The sequence below is a fragment of the Triticum dicoccoides genome, chromosome 2B (genome assembly GCF_002162155.2).
Source record: "Triticum dicoccoides isolate Atlit2015 ecotype Zavitan chromosome 2B, WEW_v2.0, whole genome shotgun sequence".
NCBI classification, from domain to species: Eukaryota; Viridiplantae; Streptophyta; class Magnoliopsida; order Poales; family Poaceae; genus Triticum; species Triticum dicoccoides.
Genome location: NC_041383.1, coordinates 707,780,404 through 707,801,397, shown reverse-complemented (window position 1 = coordinate 707,801,397; position 20,994 = coordinate 707,780,404). Strand labels below are relative to the sequence as shown.

At 46.8% G+C, this 20,994-nt stretch overlaps 2 protein-coding genes across 3 annotated transcripts; one reads left to right on the top strand and one right to left on the bottom strand.

Moving 5' to 3' along the window:
• Positions 1 to 6,942: 6,942 nt before the first annotated feature.
• LOC119365758 (homeobox-leucine zipper protein ROC2-like) lies at positions 6,943 to 13,609 on the top strand. The gene is made up of 9 exons (XM_037631402.1): positions 6,943 to 7,569; positions 8,761 to 9,056; positions 10,154 to 10,271; positions 10,819 to 11,418; positions 11,526 to 11,994; positions 12,087 to 12,358; positions 12,449 to 12,544; positions 12,618 to 13,042; positions 13,128 to 13,609. Exons 1-8 carry the CDS (start codon positions 7,474 to 7,476, stop codon positions 12,999 to 13,001), a joined length of 2,331 nt encoding a protein of 776 aa, XP_037487299.1. The 5' UTR covers positions 6,943 to 7,473; the 3' UTR covers positions 13,002 to 13,042; positions 13,128 to 13,609.
• Positions 13,610 to 13,730: 121 nt separating this feature from the next.
• LOC119365759 lies at positions 13,731 to 19,231 on the bottom strand. 2 transcript variants are annotated; one of them, XM_037631403.1, is made up of 16 exons: positions 19,030 to 19,231; positions 18,792 to 18,938; positions 18,342 to 18,433; positions 18,144 to 18,240; positions 17,958 to 18,001; positions 17,698 to 17,786; positions 17,095 to 17,186; positions 16,859 to 17,005; positions 16,612 to 16,759; positions 16,454 to 16,530; positions 15,864 to 15,935; positions 15,337 to 15,384; positions 14,946 to 15,073; positions 14,701 to 14,860; positions 14,419 to 14,620; positions 13,731 to 14,161 (listed from the first exon to the last, which is right to left on the bottom strand). In XM_037631403.1, exons 1-16 carry the CDS (start codon positions 19,153 to 19,155, stop codon positions 14,097 to 14,099), a joined length of 1,734 nt encoding a protein of 577 aa, XP_037487300.1. In that variant the 5' UTR covers positions 19,156 to 19,231; the 3' UTR covers positions 13,731 to 14,096. The 2 variants fall into 2 exon arrangements, 1 of the variants encoding a protein (XP_037487300.1); XR_005175750.1 differs by lacking the exons at positions 13,731 to 14,161; positions 14,419 to 14,620; positions 14,701 to 14,860; ... (5 more) ...; positions 16,859 to 17,005; positions 17,095 to 17,186 and having other exon boundaries at positions 18,346 to 18,433.
• Between the last annotated feature and the right edge of the window lie 1,763 nt (positions 19,232 to 20,994).

The following is a 20,994-nucleotide window of genomic DNA, read 5'->3' as shown; positions in this document are numbered from 1 at the left end:
GACCCCGGGGAGTTCAAGAAGCCAGCGACGCGGATGATGGAGTCGCCGGTGCCGCGCAAGGCGGCGCCCGACGCCTAGTCGGACCCGCTACTCCGCTGCCCACTACCCTCGTCGTCGCTGTCGCTCCCCTCCTCGTCGCTCTCGCTCGAGGAGGAGCCTTCGCTGTCGGAGGAGCTGTCCACGCAGCACTTCGCCCGAGTGCCGAAGCACCCGAAGGCCTTGACGGAGAGGAGATCGCCCTCCATCAACTTAAAATGGAGGGTAAACCCCTCCGTCAAGTTGTGGATGCGGGCGAACGTCTTCCAGCCTCGATTAAGATACATCACATTAGGGGCTGGGAATGCAACGCGGACTCGCGTGCCGCTGATCCCACAGCCCCTCATGTGCAGTCTCAGCGTCTCGGGCGGCTCCACTTCCATCGCGCGCGCAAACGGAGCTGGAAGCCGGAGGCGACGACGAGGCGCCCGGCGCAGCCTGATGAAGAACTCGCAAGGGTCGTCCCCTATATGGACCGCCGTGGGGGAGGAGCCGCCGGCGGAGGTGAAGCTGACGTGCCGCCCCGTTCGCCTCTTCCCCGAGCGCCTCGACCTCGTCCTCGACCTCGTCTGCGGCCTCGCCCCCTCCCTCTTCCCCTCATGGCTGGCTCTGCCACCACGGGCATGGAAGAGGGAGAGATGCGCTGTCTGGCGGCGACCCTCGCCGCCACCTATGAAGGGCCTGGGTTCCCTTTCTCCATAGAAGATGAGAGAAAGGGGAGCAGAAGCTGAGGAAAGGAGAAGATGAGAGAGTGCGGGTTTCTGTGCTCCCATCCCGCTCTTTATAAAGGAGCGAGGTGGGGGCTCGGCCGACCCGCTCAGCGAATCAAGACACGGGAAGGGCAGGGAGTCGGGGCCAACCCGCTCGCGACGGCCCAGTTTCCCACTCCACCGTCCGTGACCTCAAGCGCATGGGAGCCGCGTGGCGGGGATGCAGAACTAAGGCGACAGATGAGGCGGCATCGCTCCGCCCCGTGAACGCGGGGAGTGGACGTCCCGAAAACCGCGCACCAGCCCCGTCCAGTAAATGCACCACGCCCTCACACCTACCTCCGTTTAAGGAGGAGGGCGTGAACCGTCATCATCATCGTGGCCTGACGCATGCTCGGCGAGCTTAGCCCCACGCACGCCACCCACGATCTCTCCCACGACGCCGCGCTTGACGCGTGCCGTTCTGGGCATGCGCGGTGAGAGCAGAGTTAGATTCGGCGTGACCTAGGCCGCGCATGCCCGTGCACTGTTTTGGGCCTGGCCCAACAGCGCTCGGCACCGTGTATGGCCCAGGCCCGGGGGCTCCTGTCGGTGTACTAGAGTAGGGGTACCCTATTACCCCGAACTCGTGCACGGGCAGTTGCAGCGCCCCGCGGCAAGGCTTGCCGGGTGACCGCCAGGACCCTCCGTGGTTCCCTTGAAGACCATTCAAGAACAAAGTATTCAAATCAAGGCCCCGGCACGAGGAGCTTGCCGGGAAGGCCAACCAAGGCCCCGGCAAGAGGAGCTTTCCGGGAAGAGACGAGACCCCGGCAAGAGGAGCTTGCCGGGAAGAGACGAGACCCCGGCAAGAGGAGCTTGCCGGGAAGGCCATTCAAGGCATATCGAGAAAGCTCGCCGCGACACGCCCCGCGTCCCGGCAAGAACCGGCGAGCGACAAGCTTCCAGACGCGACAAGACGACGGCCGCGGCAAGGAGCTTGCCGCGGGAAACCCCCACTTCGTGCCCGCGCTCCAGCTCACCTGCTAACGTGTCGCTCTGGGACTCTCCCAGAGCGCACGTGGCGGGAGGCCGTGCAGCTAGGGGTACGTGGTGGCAAGCAGAGATGAAGAAAAGCCCATCGTGGCAAACGGTGGCGCTCCTAACGGTCACCTTTTGCACTGTTTAGGAGACTCAGACATGCATTTAATGCCCTTGTCCCCTGCCGTCAGAGTTAGGTAGGGCGCACTGTATCCACAGTAGCAGTAGCTGCACCTACCCATCCTTTTCCATTTTTACCCTTCTTGTCTACGTTGCCCCCTGTCGGTGACCCCTTGAGAGTATAAAAGGAGGCCCAAGCGCAACGTAGAAGAGGTTCGGAAGTTCAGAGGTTAGGCCAGTTCGGCTCGTTCAACACCAGGAACACTCTCACGCTCAGTCTGGCAGCGTCCATCGCTCCTGAGCAAGAATCCAATATACACAAACAAGCAGCAGTAGGATTTTACGCATCCGTGCGGCCCGAAGCTGGGTAAAATCGCCCACGTGCACTGCCTCGATCCGCTCTTTGTGCGCTCTCCGCCCCCCACCGAACCGAAAAGGGGCCCTGTCCCCATAGGTGTTGGCGGGAATCAGCATCGCCCCCGACAGTGCATGAAGACTTTCTGGTTGCCATTGACAAGGCCAGGCCGACTCCGATATGGGACTGGTGACAATGACACATCGGTGGCTCGTTCTGGTAGGGGCAATGGTCATTGGTAGTCCAGGGATCTCAATGTATTTTTTATTATGTTATGGGTGCTTTGTACTTATGGTGAACCTTAATAATAGATCTGAGCCCTTTTAAAAGTACATATATTACAATCATTATAGAATAGTGATCACAGTTACGTCTTTAAGGTTGTTTAAATGCCCCCAAATATGTGAAGCTCTTGCGAATTACACTCGGATACATGGCCAAGAGGAAATTTTTGAATGTAACCGAGAACATATCCAATAATTCCACACGTGCACCCTTTGAAACATCTAAAAAATGCTAGCAATTTTGAAATAATTCATAACATGAATACTACATGTATCTATCATGTTGCAAATTCTGAGGGCAAAAGGGTAGTTCAACTTGGATTTGAATTTATGGTGAGACAATTAATACATATGAGGTCGATGGCATCAAATTTTCATGGTTTTTTGGTGAATTTTAGGATGATGTTTCCAACTTTAGGAGCACGTGGAGACTGCATTCTTAGAATAGAGGATACAATCTCATTGGAAATGTCTAATGTGGTGCAATTAAACATTTTTGTTTGTGGCACTCAAGAAACTCCAAAAAAAATTGTCTATGCTCTAGCAATAAATTAATACAAATTTTACCACATATGAATATTGTAAATTATATGTAGTATAAATGGATTTTTTTTCCTTTAGAACCTAAACACCCCTCAACTTAATTATCGTGATGCTTTCACCATCAAAGGTACAATGTCGCCCAAGATTTTTCCAGTCCGGTGTGACTACCCCGGTGACGTTAACTAAGCTTAACTAGTTTATGAACTACAGTATTTGGCACTGTTTAACATTCGCATCATAGATATTTATCAGACTAAAGATCCTGAAGTATTGGGTATTTGTTGCCTTATGCAATTTTCTGATATAAAAATTTATGACATGTTTTAGCATTTTCAACAATAATAGTTCCATGCATTTTCAGATTTAAGGATTGAAGGAGATTTGAAAATTTTTGTCATGTTCAATTTATGTACACTTGACGGTCAAACAAGTTTAATTTATACTCCCTCTGTAAATTAATATAAGAGTGTTTAGATCACTACTTTAGTGCTCTAAACGCTCTTATATTAGTTTACGGGGGAGTATGTGTTTGTGTTTGTTGCAACCAATTTGGCGTCAAAAGAGCATTTTAACTTACATGTTTGCGTCAGAAAATAAAAAAGATGACTTGGAGGATGTATTGCAGAATGCAAACTCAGAATCCAAATCTCAACACTAAACCCTAAATGAAACCAAATAAATCAAACAACATGGGAATTAATAGCCCTTAAGCCATTTTAAACTACTTTGTTATTCGTTATTTATTTAACTAGATGCATTAGTGAGTTCAACCATGAGATCTAAGCATAATACTCTGATAATGCGACAAAGAAAATTAATATCTGCATTCGACATCGTGTAGAATCTCCATTGCGGGATTCGAACCTAACCATTCAAGGAGAAGCAGTGGGAACGGCAGAACCTATGATTCCATAGGATTTTATTGAAAAGAATCCTAACGCTTCATTGGGTGGGATGGCGGAACAAACCAAAAAAAATCTTATTCTTCAGAAATGGCTAGGTCTGGCCCGTCCCACAAAAGATGTTCTTACATGATCCCTATCCACAATAGATTTTACTTTGGTTCTGGCAAGCATTTCGGAAAAGCACGTCAGGAATACGATGGCAATGCAGCAACGATACACATTCCCGCAAGGGGCAGTGAAAAGCCATTAGGGGGAGAGATGTTTCTTATTATAAGCCAAATTACCATACCATAAGGTGTTTACCATTGTGAGATGACACTTGAGAGGGAACTTTAATCATATAAGTGATGCGGATTAATATAGAGATGCGAACCAATATTCTTTTCCTTGTGGGATATGAAGTACTCGTCTTTTCCGCAAGGCCTCGTGTCAAAAAACTTTCAACCATGTCCTACTACCTCGCCCAATTGCAGAGACCAACAAGTAAAAGGAGTTTTTGTTTCCTCTCATCGAGATAGAGGTAGGCAAAAGAGGGATTTTTGTCGTTTGTGTCTCACGGTGTTCTGAACCCGGCTCACATACCGCATTAATGGGCAAATAGCCCAACCCTTGGAACCACCTATAGCTTCAGGTAGCAAAGAGCTGACATCGAGCTGCCAAACCTTTCCGTCGATCTGGAATCTTGGGGAAGGTCAGCCTGTTATCCCTAGAGTAACTTTTATCCGTTGAGCGGCCGCCCTTCCTACTCTTTCCTTTAGCTCCCACCACTGCCTTATGCGGCAAATAACCACCTAGGGAGTATAAGTTTCTTATTCTTTTATGTCCTTTTTGCTCTTTTGATGGAAAACCTTGTTTCACTCTCACTCGCCGCTACAAACGGGGTCTCGGTTGCTTTTCCTTCCTTTAGCTACTTAGATGTGAATATAGTGAGTGTTTAGCAAAGTATGCTAGCCATTGGCCTTATGTTCAAGATACTCCTTTCTGTCCTTCCAATGTTTGATTATAAGAGAATGTTCCTCTTCAGAAAAATGCCAATCACTATATGAATGACCAAACAAATGCATGCTAACGAACTGAACCCCCACCAATAACTAAGATTGCTAGGGGTTGGATAATCTATCAAATATTGGTTAAGTGTGAGGATTATCGATTAGTTCAGTACATGTAGTTATTTGATTGATCTAAGATGAAAAGGAGTCCAATTCTATTTTGTTTTTGCAATTTCCATTCTATGCTTCATTTAATGTTCAGACCAAAAATGCATCCATCCCGCACTAAGTCATGAAATTCTTTGGAGATAGTGTTTTGTCTTTTGTGCCGAAGCAATTTATAAATCACATGCCAAAAATACTAGAATACCTCAACTACCTAACTCTTTCATTTCTTGAGTAACAAACGTAGAGGCACAAGAATGCATTCTGGAGTCAAAAGAGTGTATTATATATTATGGCTTTATTATATTCGTAGAAAGGAGATGAAATGAGAAATCTTTGCCATCCAACCTGATTAGAAAATCATAAAGTATAAGTGGCAGATTTTTTTGTAGGAATGTTTTATCAATTCATTTTCATTTCATTTGTACCCCTGGCAAACTCGAATTTTCGTCGAAATGGTCTCTATTCATATGTATGAAATGCATATATGAAATTCATATGTGGAGTTCCCTAGAATTTCATGTGATTCAGTAAACAGAATATAGATTTCATGATTGCTTGATCGATCCATAGCGATTGATAAAGAGTGAGGATCAATACTCACGTTGACATCGATCTCATGTGTAACACCTAGATGTCTCGGATACAACGGAAGTTTAAATAACTATTCCAGTCACCTTTTTCAATACCTTGATCTTTTTGTTTGGATTTTTCATTACATACCTTCAATAGGTATTTGTAAACATATTACAATATTTATAGAGTAGTGGTCGCTGTTACATCTTTAAACCCATGAAAATGCCCAAAAATGTGATACTCTTGTGAACTAGAGGGAGATACATAGCCAAGAACAAAATTATAAATATAATCAATAAGTTATCATGTACTTCCACCTGTGGAGTACTCCAAGTGCACCTTAGTGTTTTGACACATGTCAAAATTGCTATTTTTGGGAACAATTCAAAGCATTAATGTTATACTATCTATCTTGTTACAAATTCTGATGACAAAAAGGTAATTCAACTTCGATTTGAATTTTGGTTGAGACGATTGATACATATTGTATATATGTCGTCAAACTATGTTACCATTTTCATGAATTTTTTCGATAAGGTTTTAAATTTAGGAGCAAAAGGGAGCACCACACACGTGGAATAGATATATACAAGTCAATAGGAAATGTTTAATGCAGCAAAATTTATCATGTTATTTATGGCACCCAAGAATCTCCAAAGAAGATCATGGTAGCAATACTAGTACATTAATACAAAAAATCTCACCTTATAGCACAACTAAACATTTTGTTTATGGCACCCAAGGAACTCGAAACAAAGATCTTCGTAGTAATACTAGTACACTGATACAAAAATCTCAATGTATATCGCCGAGAGTGAATTACACACTCTGCTTGCATGGAATAGAGGATACAAACTCATTACGAAATGTTATGTATCACAATTAAACATTTTGCTTATGGCGCCCAAGGATCTCCAAACAATATCTTCGTAGTAATACTAGTACATTAATGCAAAAAATCACATCGTATATCGCCGAGAGTAAAAAATACACACACGCTTCTGCTTGCATGCAATAGAGGATATATACAAACTCAATACTACGAAATGTTTAATATAGCACAATTAACACAAACAAGATATCTTCGTATTAATACCAGTACATTAATACAAAAATCTCAGCGTATATCGCCGAGTGAAAATACACGCACACTGCTGCTCCCACATCTCCTCTCTGACTCTACCCCTTCTTTCTTTCTCTCCCCTAGCAATTGCACTACGCCTTCCTCTTCTCAATAAATGCGATTGCACCGTCTCAACACTCTCCGGCAATAACTCCTCCTTCCTCCTCCACCATCCGCTCCACATTCCTCTCCCCCTTTCTTCCTCCTCCATCCTCCCCCCTCCCATGGCCGCCCAGTTCGTCGTCCCCTTCCTCTAGATCTCTCCCGTCGTCTCGCTGCCCCTCCTGAGCTCGCCGAACTTTGTCTCACGCACCGCAACTCCTTCTAGAGACAAGCCACAGGGAGGGATCGGAGTTGCAAACATATATAGACACATACGATTCTCATCTTAGATCTCTCTCTGCCAAGTTCCTCCGGGCTGCCTCCTTCTGCTAGATCTGCTGCTGCTCGTGCTGTTGCTTGGCAAGCAAGATATATATACCCCTCTCTCCATATATAGGACTGTACTAGCACTACCTTTGTTGGAGGGGAAGGAGAGAGAGAGAGAGAGAGATGCAGATGTGTATGTGAAGAAATGGAAGGTGCGGGAAGCAGGAGCCGAGCGCTAGGGTTTCGGTGTTAGATAGGCTAGCGAGGCAGAGAGTACCATGATGATCCCGGCGAGGCACATGCCGTCGTCGATGATCGGCCGGAGCAGCGGCGGCGCGCCCTACGGATCCTCATCAGCACTGTCACTTGGCCAGGTATATGTTTTGTATATCTCCAGAAAGTTTAATTTCGAGCTGAATGAAATCTTGAGATTTGGCTTAATTTTGCGTCTATTGCTTCCATTTCCGTTTTCTTGGTTTGGAAAGAAAGATCACCGCCTCGCAGGAGTCATTGCTGTTGTTGTTGCCTTTAATTTCTGCGTGATTACAACTCTCTTGTTTTGACTTGCATGTACTCGTCTGATCCTTAATGATTTGCTCCTTTAATTTCTCCTTTGTTTCTATTTGCAAGTACCGATGCTGCCCGATTTGCTTCTTTAAATCTCCCTTGCTTTGATTTGCATATTTTGCCACTTTTTGGAGAGATGGAAGAGACAAGTACTCCTTGATTTGCATATAGGACTACTGATCCGTCTCAAAATAATTTGTACTTTATCACTGGCTTTTTTTCCTTGGGAAGAGAGAGAAGGAGGGGGTTACCTCCGGGTACTTAGGCGCGGCTGCTGTTCACACATAGATTAGGTCACCAGAGTTCAGAGCACACGAGCCCCCTTTCTTTAAGACCCGCTCCTATATAAACGGAGCAGATAAAGAAGACTACTGCAGCTATAGGTTTGGGGGGAGAGAGAGAGGGAGACTTCACTCTACTCAGGTCTTGATCTTGCACACATCCAGAGGAGGGGAGGGGAGTGGCGAATAGTGCTTGCTTCCACAGGTTTGCTGTTGCTTGCTTCCTTGTTCTTCCAAATCTATTGGTCTTTATGACCAAACCTACCTTCTATTCTTCCTCTTCTTCTTCCCCCCTTTCTTTTTGCAATCTTGCTTTCACATCTCCGGAGAGAAAATGAGACATCAATCAAGGGAGAAATTAAAAGTTGCTTCACTTCTTCTCCCTTGATCCCCGATTTGTATCTTAATTTTAGCTGACTTCTCAAATTCCACCCCCAAATTATTTGCCCGCACGAACACGTTTTCTCCTCCCCAAACGAATTACCAGGATTTTTTGGATGCTTTTTACATGAAATTTTTCCGTTTCATCTTGACCCTGAAACCTCTCCCCTTTCTCTGGCTACTAATTAATTAACACGCATACTTTCTCACCTATGTGCGGTGTACTGCGACTTGCTAGTTGCTACTTCGTAATTGAATGGATTAATCGCTTCTATGTTTAGCGGCACGCCGCTGACCGACGACGGACCTAAACTTTGCTTCCTCTATAAATTGCAGCCAAACCTGCTGGACGGCAGCAACCAGCACCTCCTGCCGCACCACCTCCTGGAGCAGATCCCGGCGCGTGCGGCGGAGAGCGGCGACAACAACGGCAGCGTCGGCGGCGGCGTGGGCATGATCCGCGGGCGTGACTCCATGGACCCGCTTGGGGACGAGTTCGAGAGCCGGTCCGGCAGCGAGAACGTGGACGGCGATGCCGTGGACAACGCGGAGCAGGACCAGGACCCCAACCAGCGGCCGCGCAAGAAGCGCTACCACCGCCACACCCAGCACCAGATCCAGGAGATGGAAGCGTACGTATACTCAACTCAAATCTCCTCCACATTTCAATCACCACTGTATATACTGTTCTAGTTCTTGATTAGTCATATCAAGCATGCTCATTCATATCTAGTATCATTCGTTAATTCGTGCTCAATTCCTTCTTGTTATATATCTTTCCTTGAATTTTCGCTTGTTCTTGAATTGAGATGGAAGCATACGCTGATATACACTCTCCATTCCTTAATCATGCTCATTAAATACATATGTATCTACTAGTATTTCTGGTTAATGATCTGTAGTCGATTGGAGTGCTACTTTTATGTTCAATTCTTTCTTGTTGTTTTGTAATGTCTTGGATGGATGTTATCCATCCTTGCTTAAATGAATAAATTCTCACTTGTTCTAGTTGCAATTAGATGGAAGTCTACTGTGTATCCTTCATTATACCAAAGGAATGAATATATATTAAAATTTGCTCATTTATTTCTTGCTATTGGAAGGCCATATGCATGCATAGATATCAATTCCCAATGAATGTTTCCCATTGTTCTAGAGATTTCAATTACTGCCAAAAAAACTACGTAGAGAGAGAGAAAAAAAAGACACATTTTATGTTTGTTGTTGGGGAGGTGGCCGAGGAGATTGGACGGGAAGATGAGAAGAGAACAAAACAGTGTGGGTGGAACTGGATGAGCGTTGCTAGCTAGCAGCGTTCATACGAGACGCGCAAGTCAAATTGAGTCCTAGTAGTGTGGAGTGGACAAACTGCGTACGTACGTACGCACCCCCCTACACGTTTCTAAGTTGACCGGGCCTGGCCCAAAAGCCGAGCGGGCAACCGTTTCTGTTGTCTTGCGCCCTTCCCCAAACGAACGGACGCAGCATTCACTCAAGGCCTACGTACGCGTTCACGGTTCACACTTGCTGCTGCTGCTGGACTTCATTGTTATTTTCTCTGGCTTTTTGGCTGCAACAATTAAATCGGGGATGCATGCATGGCTCGTGGAATTTTATATTAAAGCATGTTTTTCTGTTGCCGCATTGAAAATTGGGACGATGCATGATATAATGTGTATGTATTGATGTGTATTTTTTTTTGTGTGTGTGTGTGTGTATGCGTATGCAGGTTCTTCAAGGAGTGCCCTCATCCTGACGACAAGCAGCGCAAGGAGCTGAGCCGGGAGCTCGGGCTGGAGCCGCTCCAGGTCAAGTTCTGGTTCCAGAACAAGAGGACCCAAATGAAGGTAATTTTTTTACCCCTAACTAATTACCACATTCTGGTCTAATCACCATTGGAGATGAAAGTGGTGCCTTGCATTTCGGCTGTTGAGAAATTTGGTGCCGGCCGGAAAGAAGAGATCCCAGGCCGGCCAGCGGGCGAGCGTCGCAACCACCTCATTTAAGCCTCTGACCGGAGCAGGCAGCCATCCCGCTGCAGCACGCATTCATGGCCTGTTGCTATATCTGGACAAACTTCGCCCACACACACTCATACACACGCTGGCAGTCAGGCGGCCCAGCCCCATCACCGCGTCTGCGTGCACACTGCCCGATGCTCGCATAGTCAAACCCCACAATCTTTGCTGCCATGGCGCCTACGTGTACAGTGACCTGGCCTGCCCACTGCATCTGCATGCATGCATGCACCGTCAGTCGCATGCACATTGCACTGTCAGCTCACGGCTCGCCCATCTGTAAATGCAATGTGTTTGGAAGATGTTTATAGTAATAGTAGTATATGGTTGTTAATCTGATGGCGTTGGTGGTGCTGACTGCTGATCGTGGACGCAGAACCAGCACGAGAGGCACGAGAACTCGCAGCTGCGGGCGGACAACGACAAGCTGCGCGCCGAGAACATGCGCTACAAGGAGGCGCTCAGCAGCGCGTCATGCCCCAACTGCGGCGGCCCGGCGGCGCTCGGCGAGATGTCGTTCGACGAGCACCACCTCCGCGTCGAGAACGCGCGCCTGCGCGACGAGATCGACCGCATCTCCGCCATCGCCGCCAAGTACGTCGGCAAGCCCATGGTGCCCTTCCCGGTGCTCTCCAGCCCGCTCGCCGCCGCCCCGGGGGCCTCCGCATACGACGTCTTCGCCGGGGCCGCCTCCGTGCTGCAGGCGCCGCCCGACGACAAGCAGCAGGGCATCGTCGTCGAGCTGGCCGTCGCCGCCATGGAGGAGCTGCTCCGCATGGCGCGCCTCGACGACCCGCTCTGGGCCACCACCGTGGACCAGACGCTCGCGCTGGACGAGGAGGAGTATGCAAGGATGTTCATTGACCCACGCGGCGGCCTTGGGCCGAAGCAGTATGGCCTCGTCTCTGAGGCATCACGCGACGCCGCCGTCGTCATCATGACCCCCGCCAGCCTCGTCGAGATCCTCATGGACGTCGTAAGTACTCAATGCTAGTCGATCATTGCTTTTTCTTTTCTGTTTTCGATCATGCATCGTCGTGCACTGCACTGATGATCAACTTCACTTTTATGGCTGGGTTACAGAACCAGTACGCGGCGGTGTTCTCGAGCATCGTGTCGAGGGCGGCGACGCTGGAGGTGCTGTCCACCGGCGTGGCGGGGTGCTACGACGGCGCGCTGCAGGTCATGTCGGTGGAGTTCCAGGTGCCGTCGCCGCTGGTGCCGACGAGGGAGAGCTACTTCGTGCGCTACTGTAAGCGCAATGCTGATGGTGCCTGGGCCGTCGTGGATGTGTCGCTGGACGGCCTACAGGGGGTCAAGTGCCGGCGCAGGCCCTCCGGCTGCCTCATCCAGGAGGCGCCCAACGGCTACTCCAAGGTGACGTGGGTGGAGCACGTGGAGGTGGACGACAGGTCCGTGCACAACATCTACAAGCCGCTGGTCGGCTCCGGCCTCGCCTTCGGCGCACGCCGGTGGGTCGGCGTCCTCGGCCGCCAGTGCGAGCGCCTTGCCAGCGCCATGGCCAGCAACATCCCCACCAGCGACATTGGAGGTACGTCCTATGTCATACACATGCATATAGTTCATCTGCTCGTGATCACTAGGCAGATCACTAACAGAGGTGCTCCACGTCCATGTGTGCAGTGATCACTAGCTCGGAGGGGAGGAAGAGCATGCTGAAGCTGGCGGAGAGGATGGTGGCGAGCTTCTGCGGCGGCGTGACGGCCTCCGTGGCGCACCAGTGGACCACGCTGTCGGGCAGTGGCGCCGAGGACGTTAGGGTCATGACCAGGAAGAGCGTCGACGACCCCGGGAGGCCGCCGGGCATCGTCCTCAATGCTGCAACCTCCTTCTGGCTACCGGTCCCGCCTAAGCGCGTCTTCGACTTCCTACGCGACGAGACCTCTCGCAGCGAGGTACACACATCATCTATCACGAAAATGATCGTTGCCAATTTCTTGAAATACTAAGGTTGATGATGAACACTCATATCTTGGTGTTGGCAGTGGGACATCCTCTCCAATGGCGGCATCGTTCAAGAAATGGCTCACATCGCCAATGGCCGCGACCATGGCAACTGCGTCTCACTCCTTCGCGTCAATGTAAGTACAAGTAATCTGGTCATGGATCCCCATGCATGTGATAATACACTAATCATCATCTGTTTTTATGCAGAGCACCAACTCGAACCAAAGCAACATGCTGATCCTGCAAGAGAGCTGCACGGACGCATCGGGCTCCTACGTCATCTACGCGCCGGTGGATGTGGTAGCCATGAACGTGGTGCTCAACGGCGGCGACCCAGACTACGTCGCTCTCCTGCCATCAGGCTTCGCCATCCTGCCCGACGGTCCTGCAGGGACAATGCACGCCGCGGCAGGGGCAACCGGCACCGGTGGGTCGCTCCTGACGGTGGCATTCCAGATCCTGGTCGACTCCGTCCCCACTGCCAAGCTCTCCCTAGGGTCGGTGGCCACCGTCAACAGCCTCATCGCCTGCACCGTGGAGCGCATCAAGACCGCCGTCATCTCCAATGGTGGCGCCTCTCCCCCGCAGTAGCTTCGCTCAATTCATCAATCTTCCTATGTTCTGTATCAGAGGTAAGCCTGCCATCAAACTGTTCATGAGAAATGCATGTGTCTGGTTTTTATCTGAATTCTCTGAAACAAGTTGCAACTGATGCAGGAGCAGCAAAATTTTGGAGCCTTCATTAGTGGGAAGTCAAGAACGCACCTCAGACTCTCCTTGCCATGTGGTGCTCATAGCCACAGATTGTTCCCGGTGAATTCGACCGGGGAAACTCCGCGACTTCTTCGTTCCATGCAAGAAAACATTTGCGAAAACAAGATGCGGTCACCACTATGCAAGGGCGGTTGGTTCGGGTATTGACTTCCTCTTCGTGTCGGCCTCTCGGATGCTGCTACCTCTGGGTTTCTTTTCTAGGGTTCTTCGTCGAGTACAAAAAACCGTAATTTTCTTCAGTCAGTCTGTAATTCGTTGGACTTGTCGTCGTTGCTGCTGCTGTTTCAGACTTCCAGTACTTTGTAGGTGCTGCAGAATAGAGATTTGTGCCCATCTGTCTGTCTGTTGCTTTGGATTGGGTTTATAATTTTGTAGTGCTCCTGGTGATCCGTCACCATTTCAATCCCAAAAATTGTGTTGTGATCGATGTGCTTGCATTTGGCTTGTGTTCCTTCTCTGCTTCATGAAGGCAAATGTTAGTTCCTCGAAGCTACCAACAAGTATATTAGAAATCAGCAAAGCCTTCGAAAATTTTCATCCTTAATCTCAAGATAAAACTCAATTCACTTTCCATTTCCAGATGTGCACCATCAGAGATCCTAATTTACAACACTGCTTCGCTTTCAGTAGATACATACACTGACAAATCATTCCATGTATACAACATCGAGCATTTCTGGATACTATCCACACCCCCACAAACTGCACAGTTGATCAATACCATCCAGATCCCAGAAACTACAACAGTTTAGGAACTCATCAGACCAACGGACCAGCACTTCTCGATCGAAAAGATGAACTGGATAAAAGAAGGCGGCACTCGCACTTGAATCATCTTCAGCGGGCTATGATCACCAATGATCTCTGTGCACATGGCGTTTGCAAGAGAATCATTGCATGGATCCATGCTACTCATGACGGTGTTCTCATTCTTGCGGGGAGGAGGTCCGCATATGAAAAATCATGAGATGGTGGACCTGCAACACATGTTTGAATCGAGGGGTTAGGTAGCTCGTGCGTTCTCGATAAGATCATACCGACAAAATATACTACCGAGAAAGGAGAAATAACGCAACATGAAGATCAAGTTACACAGGTCTTCATCTTTTCCTTCAGAACAGATTCTTTTTTTACTTTATTATTCTTGAAGGATACTTCAGTTTTACCCCTACAGTTGCATATTTCTGGTTCAAATAACAAGAAATAATGCCTATTCTATTATAAATGGTTTTACCTTTCTGTTGTGCTAAAAGGTAAAACGGAATGTGAGCTACCATCTTGGTTCCTCCTTCGCTCCAGTTCACAATCCCAGGACCATTTCCTTGGGCAGTGGATGGTCCCAGTACAGACAAACAAATGGCTGGTTCATTCATGAGCCCTAAATAGTCACAGGCGCGCTGCCAGACTCGCCTGTCTGAGGTCCTGGACCGAGCGACCTGCAGGAAAGCAACTAACATACCTCAATCATGCATGATGCCAACATAACAAACACTTGATAAGTTGATAAATGCATAACCTTAGCCAATGACACACGTGCTCTTGGAAGCAGCTCGTTATGGCAAGTTGCCAGCTTCGCAATGGCAGTCACCACAAAGCAGAGGAGCCTAGCTTGGGATGACTTTCTAGAGCTTGCACCCATAGAATCGAACCCTGGATCTTGACTTAATCCCAAACGACTTGGAAGCAAGAGATGGAAGAAGTCAATCATGAGTAATACCATGGAACTCTAGAAAAGAGGACGATTGAACAAGACAGACCAACCTAGTTGCCAGGTTTTCGTATAATAGCAGCTCCAGGTTTTCAAATAGTTCGCGTGCCACATCTTTGTGCTTTATCCCTCCTGCTCCATGCTCACCAATGGCCCAACACAAATGCAATGCTAATTCCATCTGCATAGACCATACTACATCAGAAGATTCAATTGTGGTGGAGAAAATGAGAATTGGCTATTTACTCCATCCATTCCAAAATAAGTGTCGCTGATTTAGTACAACTTTAGTACATAAGTCAGTGGCATGGGACGGAGGGAGTATTAAACATAGTCAGCACTCAGCATAAAAATAACAGCAGGCAATGACACAGCAACCAACTTGGTGAGCATATGAAAGCATCAAAGCAAAATTAGACACAATAACTTGACAAATAAACTTGCCTTTGCAGGATTACCATGGGCCTCCCCAAGTCTATCAGTAATAGGCTTCTGCAGAATGGTACGAGATTGTTATGCAAAACTGTTTGAAAATACCATAATACTGACATGTATGTATACTACAAAATAGACAGTTACTCCCTCCGGTCCTTTTTACCCCACGTATTCGATTTGTGTCAAGTCAAACTTTGTAAACTTTGACCAAATATATATTAAAAAGTATCAACATCTACAATACCAAATATACTCCCTCCGTCTGGAAATACTTGTCCTATAAATGGATAAAAATGGATGTATCTAAAACTAAAATAGGTACATTCATTTCTCCGACAAGTATTTCCGGACGGAGGGAGTATATACTATGAAACTACATTTCATAATGAATCTAACAATATTGATTTGGCATTATGAATGTTGATACTTTTTTCTATAAGTTTGGTCAAAGTAGAGATGCTTTGACTTCGGACAAAACTTATATGCAGACTAAAAGGACCGGAGGGAGTACATAGTAAGGATCACTCAGTTGGTACCTTTAGTAGCGCAATGATGTCAGGGGAGCGCTGGAATGCAGCTAATAAGAAATCCGACAGCTTTTTCCTCACCTACAAGGATGTTATAACAGGAACTTGTTCAGTGTAAATTCAAATATATCACCAAAACTAGTACAAGTGTTGTGAGCAAATAACCAAACTAAATCCACACATGCATATGAGCACCATGTGGTAATAAGAAAACTTAGCGAACTCAGTTTACTTCTTACAGTCGTTCATTCTAAACCACTACCTGTCTCTACACTTAGACATTCAAAGCATTTTAAACTTTTCGATAAGCATTAGAAATTATGAGTTTCAAGAAACGATGCCAGTTCAGTATGGATCTATCCTTCAAGTATGCCTCGAGATGTTGCTATTTGATTCTTATTAAAATATATGCTTCATGTCCAAGCAACCACTTCTATTAGATCAAACAACTAAGATATACGGAAGGTAAGATATCCTTGCTTTGCTTGTGAGAAGGGACAAAACTTAATCTGGCATACATCTAACTATATTAAGCATCAGTAGCACTTAGAAAGGAAAAGTAACTAATACATGATACAATTAAAAAAAAGTTTGTCTACCTCGAAAGAAAAATCCTTGTCAGGGAACATCGCAGCATATCTTGACATAGCTACTGGAATCAGAGCACACAAGAGTGCTGAACGAACAAACATAGATTGTCAAATTGACATTATGTTGGTCATTAGCATCTGCAGATCAACAAATATATGGAACTTACAGTTGTTGACGTCCCGCAATGCTGTCGCAAAATATACAGTAAGAAAGCGAGGTGCCATTTTCAGTGATTGTTTTAATCTGTCAGACTGTGGGCTGTTAAGTGCAGCTTGTAACGTTGAAGATATCGTAGGGGATGTCCAATGTTTTGCCTAGGGGAAACAAAAACAGAATAAAAAGACTATACCTAGGAATATTAGGAAGATAGAGAAACATAAGCCGCAACTTATCGCAAGCAAGGAACTACTTACAGCAATGCCATCATTCTCGTCTTTTAGAAGGTCAAGGAACATTGGGTCAGCAAGGTCTAGACGACCACTATCATCAGAACCTGAATTGCCACTTTGATCTTCTATTGAGGAGCCAGTATATGCCTCATCCATCAGTGCAAGGAGCATCTGCAGTATGGAAAAGGATAATAGGCTTAACACATTGGAGCTACATATTGCACTCATAGCTTTTGGGGACAGATCATTTTGGAAGTAACCTCAGGAGCAGCACTCTTCTGTATAGTAGCTAAACTACTACCGATGAGAGTTCCAGAACTTCTTTCCACCTTTTCCAGTGCTACCACTAACACTGAGTGATATTCCAGGAGTTAATACGGAATAACCGACTCACATAAGAAAAAGTGATTGATAGTGCAGGATAAGCAGTTCTAAAAAAATCATCATAAATAATGCTCATCACAAGATTCATGCTACTCGCAGAAGAATAAAAATGATAATAGTGCAGGATAAGCAGTTCTAAATACTCCTTCCGTCCCAAAATTCTTGTCTTAGATTTGTCTAGATACGGATGTATCAAGTCGCGTTTTAGTATTAGATACATCCGTATCTAGACAAATCTAAGACAAGAATTTTGGGACGGAGGGAGTACATGATAAATAACACTCATCACGAGATTCATACTATATTGTGGTACATGATCTGAATATATTCCAAAGAGATGTGGACAATATACTAGCACACAGAAGAGCATAATAATGTCATCATGCATCTATCATATTTAACTGAAAAGGCTAATTAACAGCTAAATAATGATAATAATCAGCGTGAAAGTTCTGAAAGTACAGAATTGTCAAGCATACTTGGCAGATCCATAAGGGACAGGAAGAGAGGAAGAAAAGATCCTGCTGACATCATCAATGGGAGCACTTCTGAGAACTTCTTATCCAACCTGGAAGAACAGCAAACCAAATTAGGTAGGTAACTGGTCATCAAGATTTTCTAAAATGTTTATGTTTCCAGTAGCAACTATCAAGTCATTTGAGGGGGAAAAGCAGAATGGACTTCCTCGGGAATCAAAAGCAAATACATGAGGAGATGCCTAGAAATTGAAAGGGCATACCTATCACCATTTGATGCAATCAACTTCAGCAGCAATGGGAAGAACTGCATAGAAACAACATTACAAAAGCAAAATCAGAATCTAGCTGAATGGTTAGTATGTTTTGAAATTAGATAGAGAAACTGGAGTCATATTAGAAACTCAAAGAATGTAAACTGATTGAGATCTTTCATAGCAGTATCACACCTGCGGAACCAGGGTGGGGAAGCTGTTCAAGATCTTCGTCTTGTTCGCTATCAGGAATTCAAGCGTGCGTTCTGCGACAATAGGGTCTGAAAACTCCCTATCACCAAGAAAGAAACATCGAGTGATTTTGAGGACTTGTAGAGGCAATCCGACTAAGGCATGCCCAACACAACAAGAAACAAATATGAAAAATATTACCTACTTAAGCAAGAGCGGAAGTAGGTTTTCAAGCTACCATCAGCATCGTGCAAGACCGCCTCCCCAAAGTCCAGGAAGAACTGCAGAATGGTCTGGGTAGGAAACAGTATAATACAGATTATTAGACAATCTTTTATTACGGTCGTAGCTGAACTATTTGCACAAATGAGGAAACATTACAGTTATCCAATGTGAATGACTCTTTTCACAATCAATCAGGCGGATAAAATTAATCAACTGCAGAGTAAGTACATTTGCCTTTCTGGGATTAACAGTTAGCACTAGATCAAGCTCTCTAACTACTCAAAAGCTCCCATAGTATTGAAGCACAGCGATGAAATTGCAATGTACAAACACGATTCTACCCGAGAAGATCAATCCAAACTTAAAGAGACTTGAACCCTTTCCACCGAAATGTAAAGCACATAATTTGGTCAGTCGGGGTCTTACCAGCAGCAGCACGCCGGTGGAGGCCGTGGAGAGCGTGGGCGCGGCGGCGCAGCGCTGGAAGAGCTTGTTCATCACGGGGAACGCCCGCGCCACCATCTCGTCGTTGGCCCCCTTGGCCTCCTTGCACATCTCGAACACCATCCGCACCTTCAACGCGAAGGGCAACACAGGTAACAGTCCGGCTCCAGCAGGGCTCAGGGGAAAAAGAAGGGGATCGGAGGGAGATGCGCGCGCTTACAGACTGGAGGAGGTTGGGGTCGGAGGCGGGATCGGCGGCCGCGGCGGAGTCCCGTGATGCGGCGGAGAGCGAGCGGAGGTGGAAGTCGTAGCTGCCGTCGCCGGCGGCGAGCTTCGGCGAGGCCATCGCCGTCGCCCTCGTCGTGTCTGCCTCTGGCGAGTGGGTGAGAGACCGAGAGGATTTGGGCTTCGAGCATGAGCCCAAATTGATTGTCCAGGCCAGTGTTTTGTTAAATCTGCGTGCTGAAAGGCCCTGATCTAAATTTTGCACGATAAAAGCCCACAAATTGGTTTTGTTTTCGTTTGAAAGAAGTATAAAAATCACCCCCAAAATCCACCCTAGGAGAACCGGGTTGAGATCCTCTGCAGTACCGTATGATACTGTAGTGTCGCACATGGCAATGACTGTACATCATCGTACAGTATTGCAGAGGATCCTAACCTAGGAGAACCATATCTACCCCTCAAAAAAAAAGGAGAACCATATCCCCCTGAACTCGAATTCGGTATAATTTTTACCCTCGGGTCTCTAAAACCATACAAATCACCTTCTTGGGTGGTTTTGTAGTTGGCATATTAAAGTATTGGTGGTTTTGACCGCTGATTAGGATGTTGACTACTTCAAAGTTGAAACACGGACCACGACACGTGAAGAAAAGAGCGGTGGATATGTCCACCGCCTGGCACTCTGTCCGACACTGGCGATGAGTCGGCTACAAAGCTCTCTGACACCAACTCGACCTACTCCTTGTCATTCAGGTTGCGGCTTGCTACGCACCAGCAAAGTCCACCCTCACTTATGTGCGTGGGCGTTAGTGGCTCTGGTCATTCACGCGATTGGTGTTACGACACCCCTAGGCCATGCTTTCATGGGCCAGTCCCGGCCTAGGCGACAAGAGTAACAGAGCGTCCTCTGGCACAAGCGGCAAACCGCTTAGGACGTGCACCACCCAGAAGATGTAGGCAAGGCCTCCTCCAGCTCCCAGAACACAAGCATAATGTAGGCAGCGCCTACTCACACGGTTGTGGAAGGCGGGTGGCTATGGGGTTGGCCAGAAGCATGGCCGGTGGTGACGGGTGGCGCGATGCAGCAGTGAGGTACAAGCAAGGGGAAACAATGCGCATCTCACCTAAAAACATGCCCACGTGGCTTGGGAAGGCGTAAGAGCTATATCTGAGCTTGACCACGCGGGGTGAGGTACTCGGGGATGCGCAACAACAAGGAGGAAAGCACCGGGAGCTGTAGGAGGGTGTCATGATGCCGAGATAGGAGAAAGGAAGAAGCAGGAATTACCGGGAAATAGATCACTCGTCGTAGTGCTCTGCCGGAAGCTGGAAATGAGTCGAAGGTTACGATTCCTTCCATCCCCCATTAGTTCCTTCAGTGGGGATGTAGAAGGAGGCGCGACAGCACATGGACATTGTTTCAGAGCTCGAGGAGGTTTCTTGTCGTATGAATGATGACAGTGCCGATGGTGGCATGAACTGCACACCAACCGCACAAGAGGGGGAAACATAGGGGGGAAATAGATGGAGTCAATTCCCTAATCAATGGTAAAAAAACCCAAAATTTGGCATGCCAGTTGCAAAACCACCAAAGGGGGTGATCCGTATGGTATTGAAGATTTAGGTGTAAAAGTTATAGCACATTGAGTTTAGGAGGATATGGGTTCATTGAGATTGATTTGGCTAATACACACTCTTTTTTTCATTCTAACCTCACTATTTTAGGGGAGGTCTGATACGTCTCCAACGTATCTATAATTTTTGATTGTTCCATGTTGTTATATTATCATTCTTGGATGCTTTACAATCATTTTATATCATTTTTTGGTACTAACCTATTGACATAGTGCCCAGTGCTAGTTGCTGCTTTCTGCATGTTTTTTACATGGCAGGAAATCAATACCAAATGGAGTCCAAACGTAGCAAAACTTTTTGAGGATTTTTTTGGGGCCAGAAGACA

What these genes read in the sequence shown, in the direction of transcription:
- LOC119365758 (XM_037631402.1), top strand. Translation starts at nt 7,474, where the DNA reads ATGATGATCCCGGCGAGGCACATGCCGTCGTCGATGATCGGCCGGAGC. An exon ending in ACAAGAGGACCCAAATGAAG is followed by an intron (nt 10,272 to 10,818) that starts GTAATTTTTTTA and finishes TCGTGGACGCAG; the next exon opens with AACCAGCACGAGAGGCACGA. An exon ending in CCCCACCAGCGACATTGGAG is followed by an intron (nt 11,995 to 12,086) that starts GTACGTCCTATG and finishes CCATGTGTGCAG; the next exon opens with TGATCACTAGCTCGGAGGGG.
- LOC119365759 (XM_037631403.1), bottom strand. Translation starts at nt 19,155, where the DNA reads ATGGCCTCGCCGAAGCTCGCCGCCGGCGACGGCAGCTACGACTTCCAC. An exon ending in GTCCCTTATGGATCTGCCAA is followed by an intron (nt 17,187 to 17,697) that starts GTATGCTTGACA and finishes AATATCACTCAG; the next exon opens with TGTTAGTGGTAGCACTGGAA. An exon ending in CCTTTTAGCACAACAGAAAG is followed by an intron (nt 14,162 to 14,418) that starts GTAAAACCATTT and finishes CATGTGTTGCAG; the next exon opens with GTCCACCATCTCATGATTTT.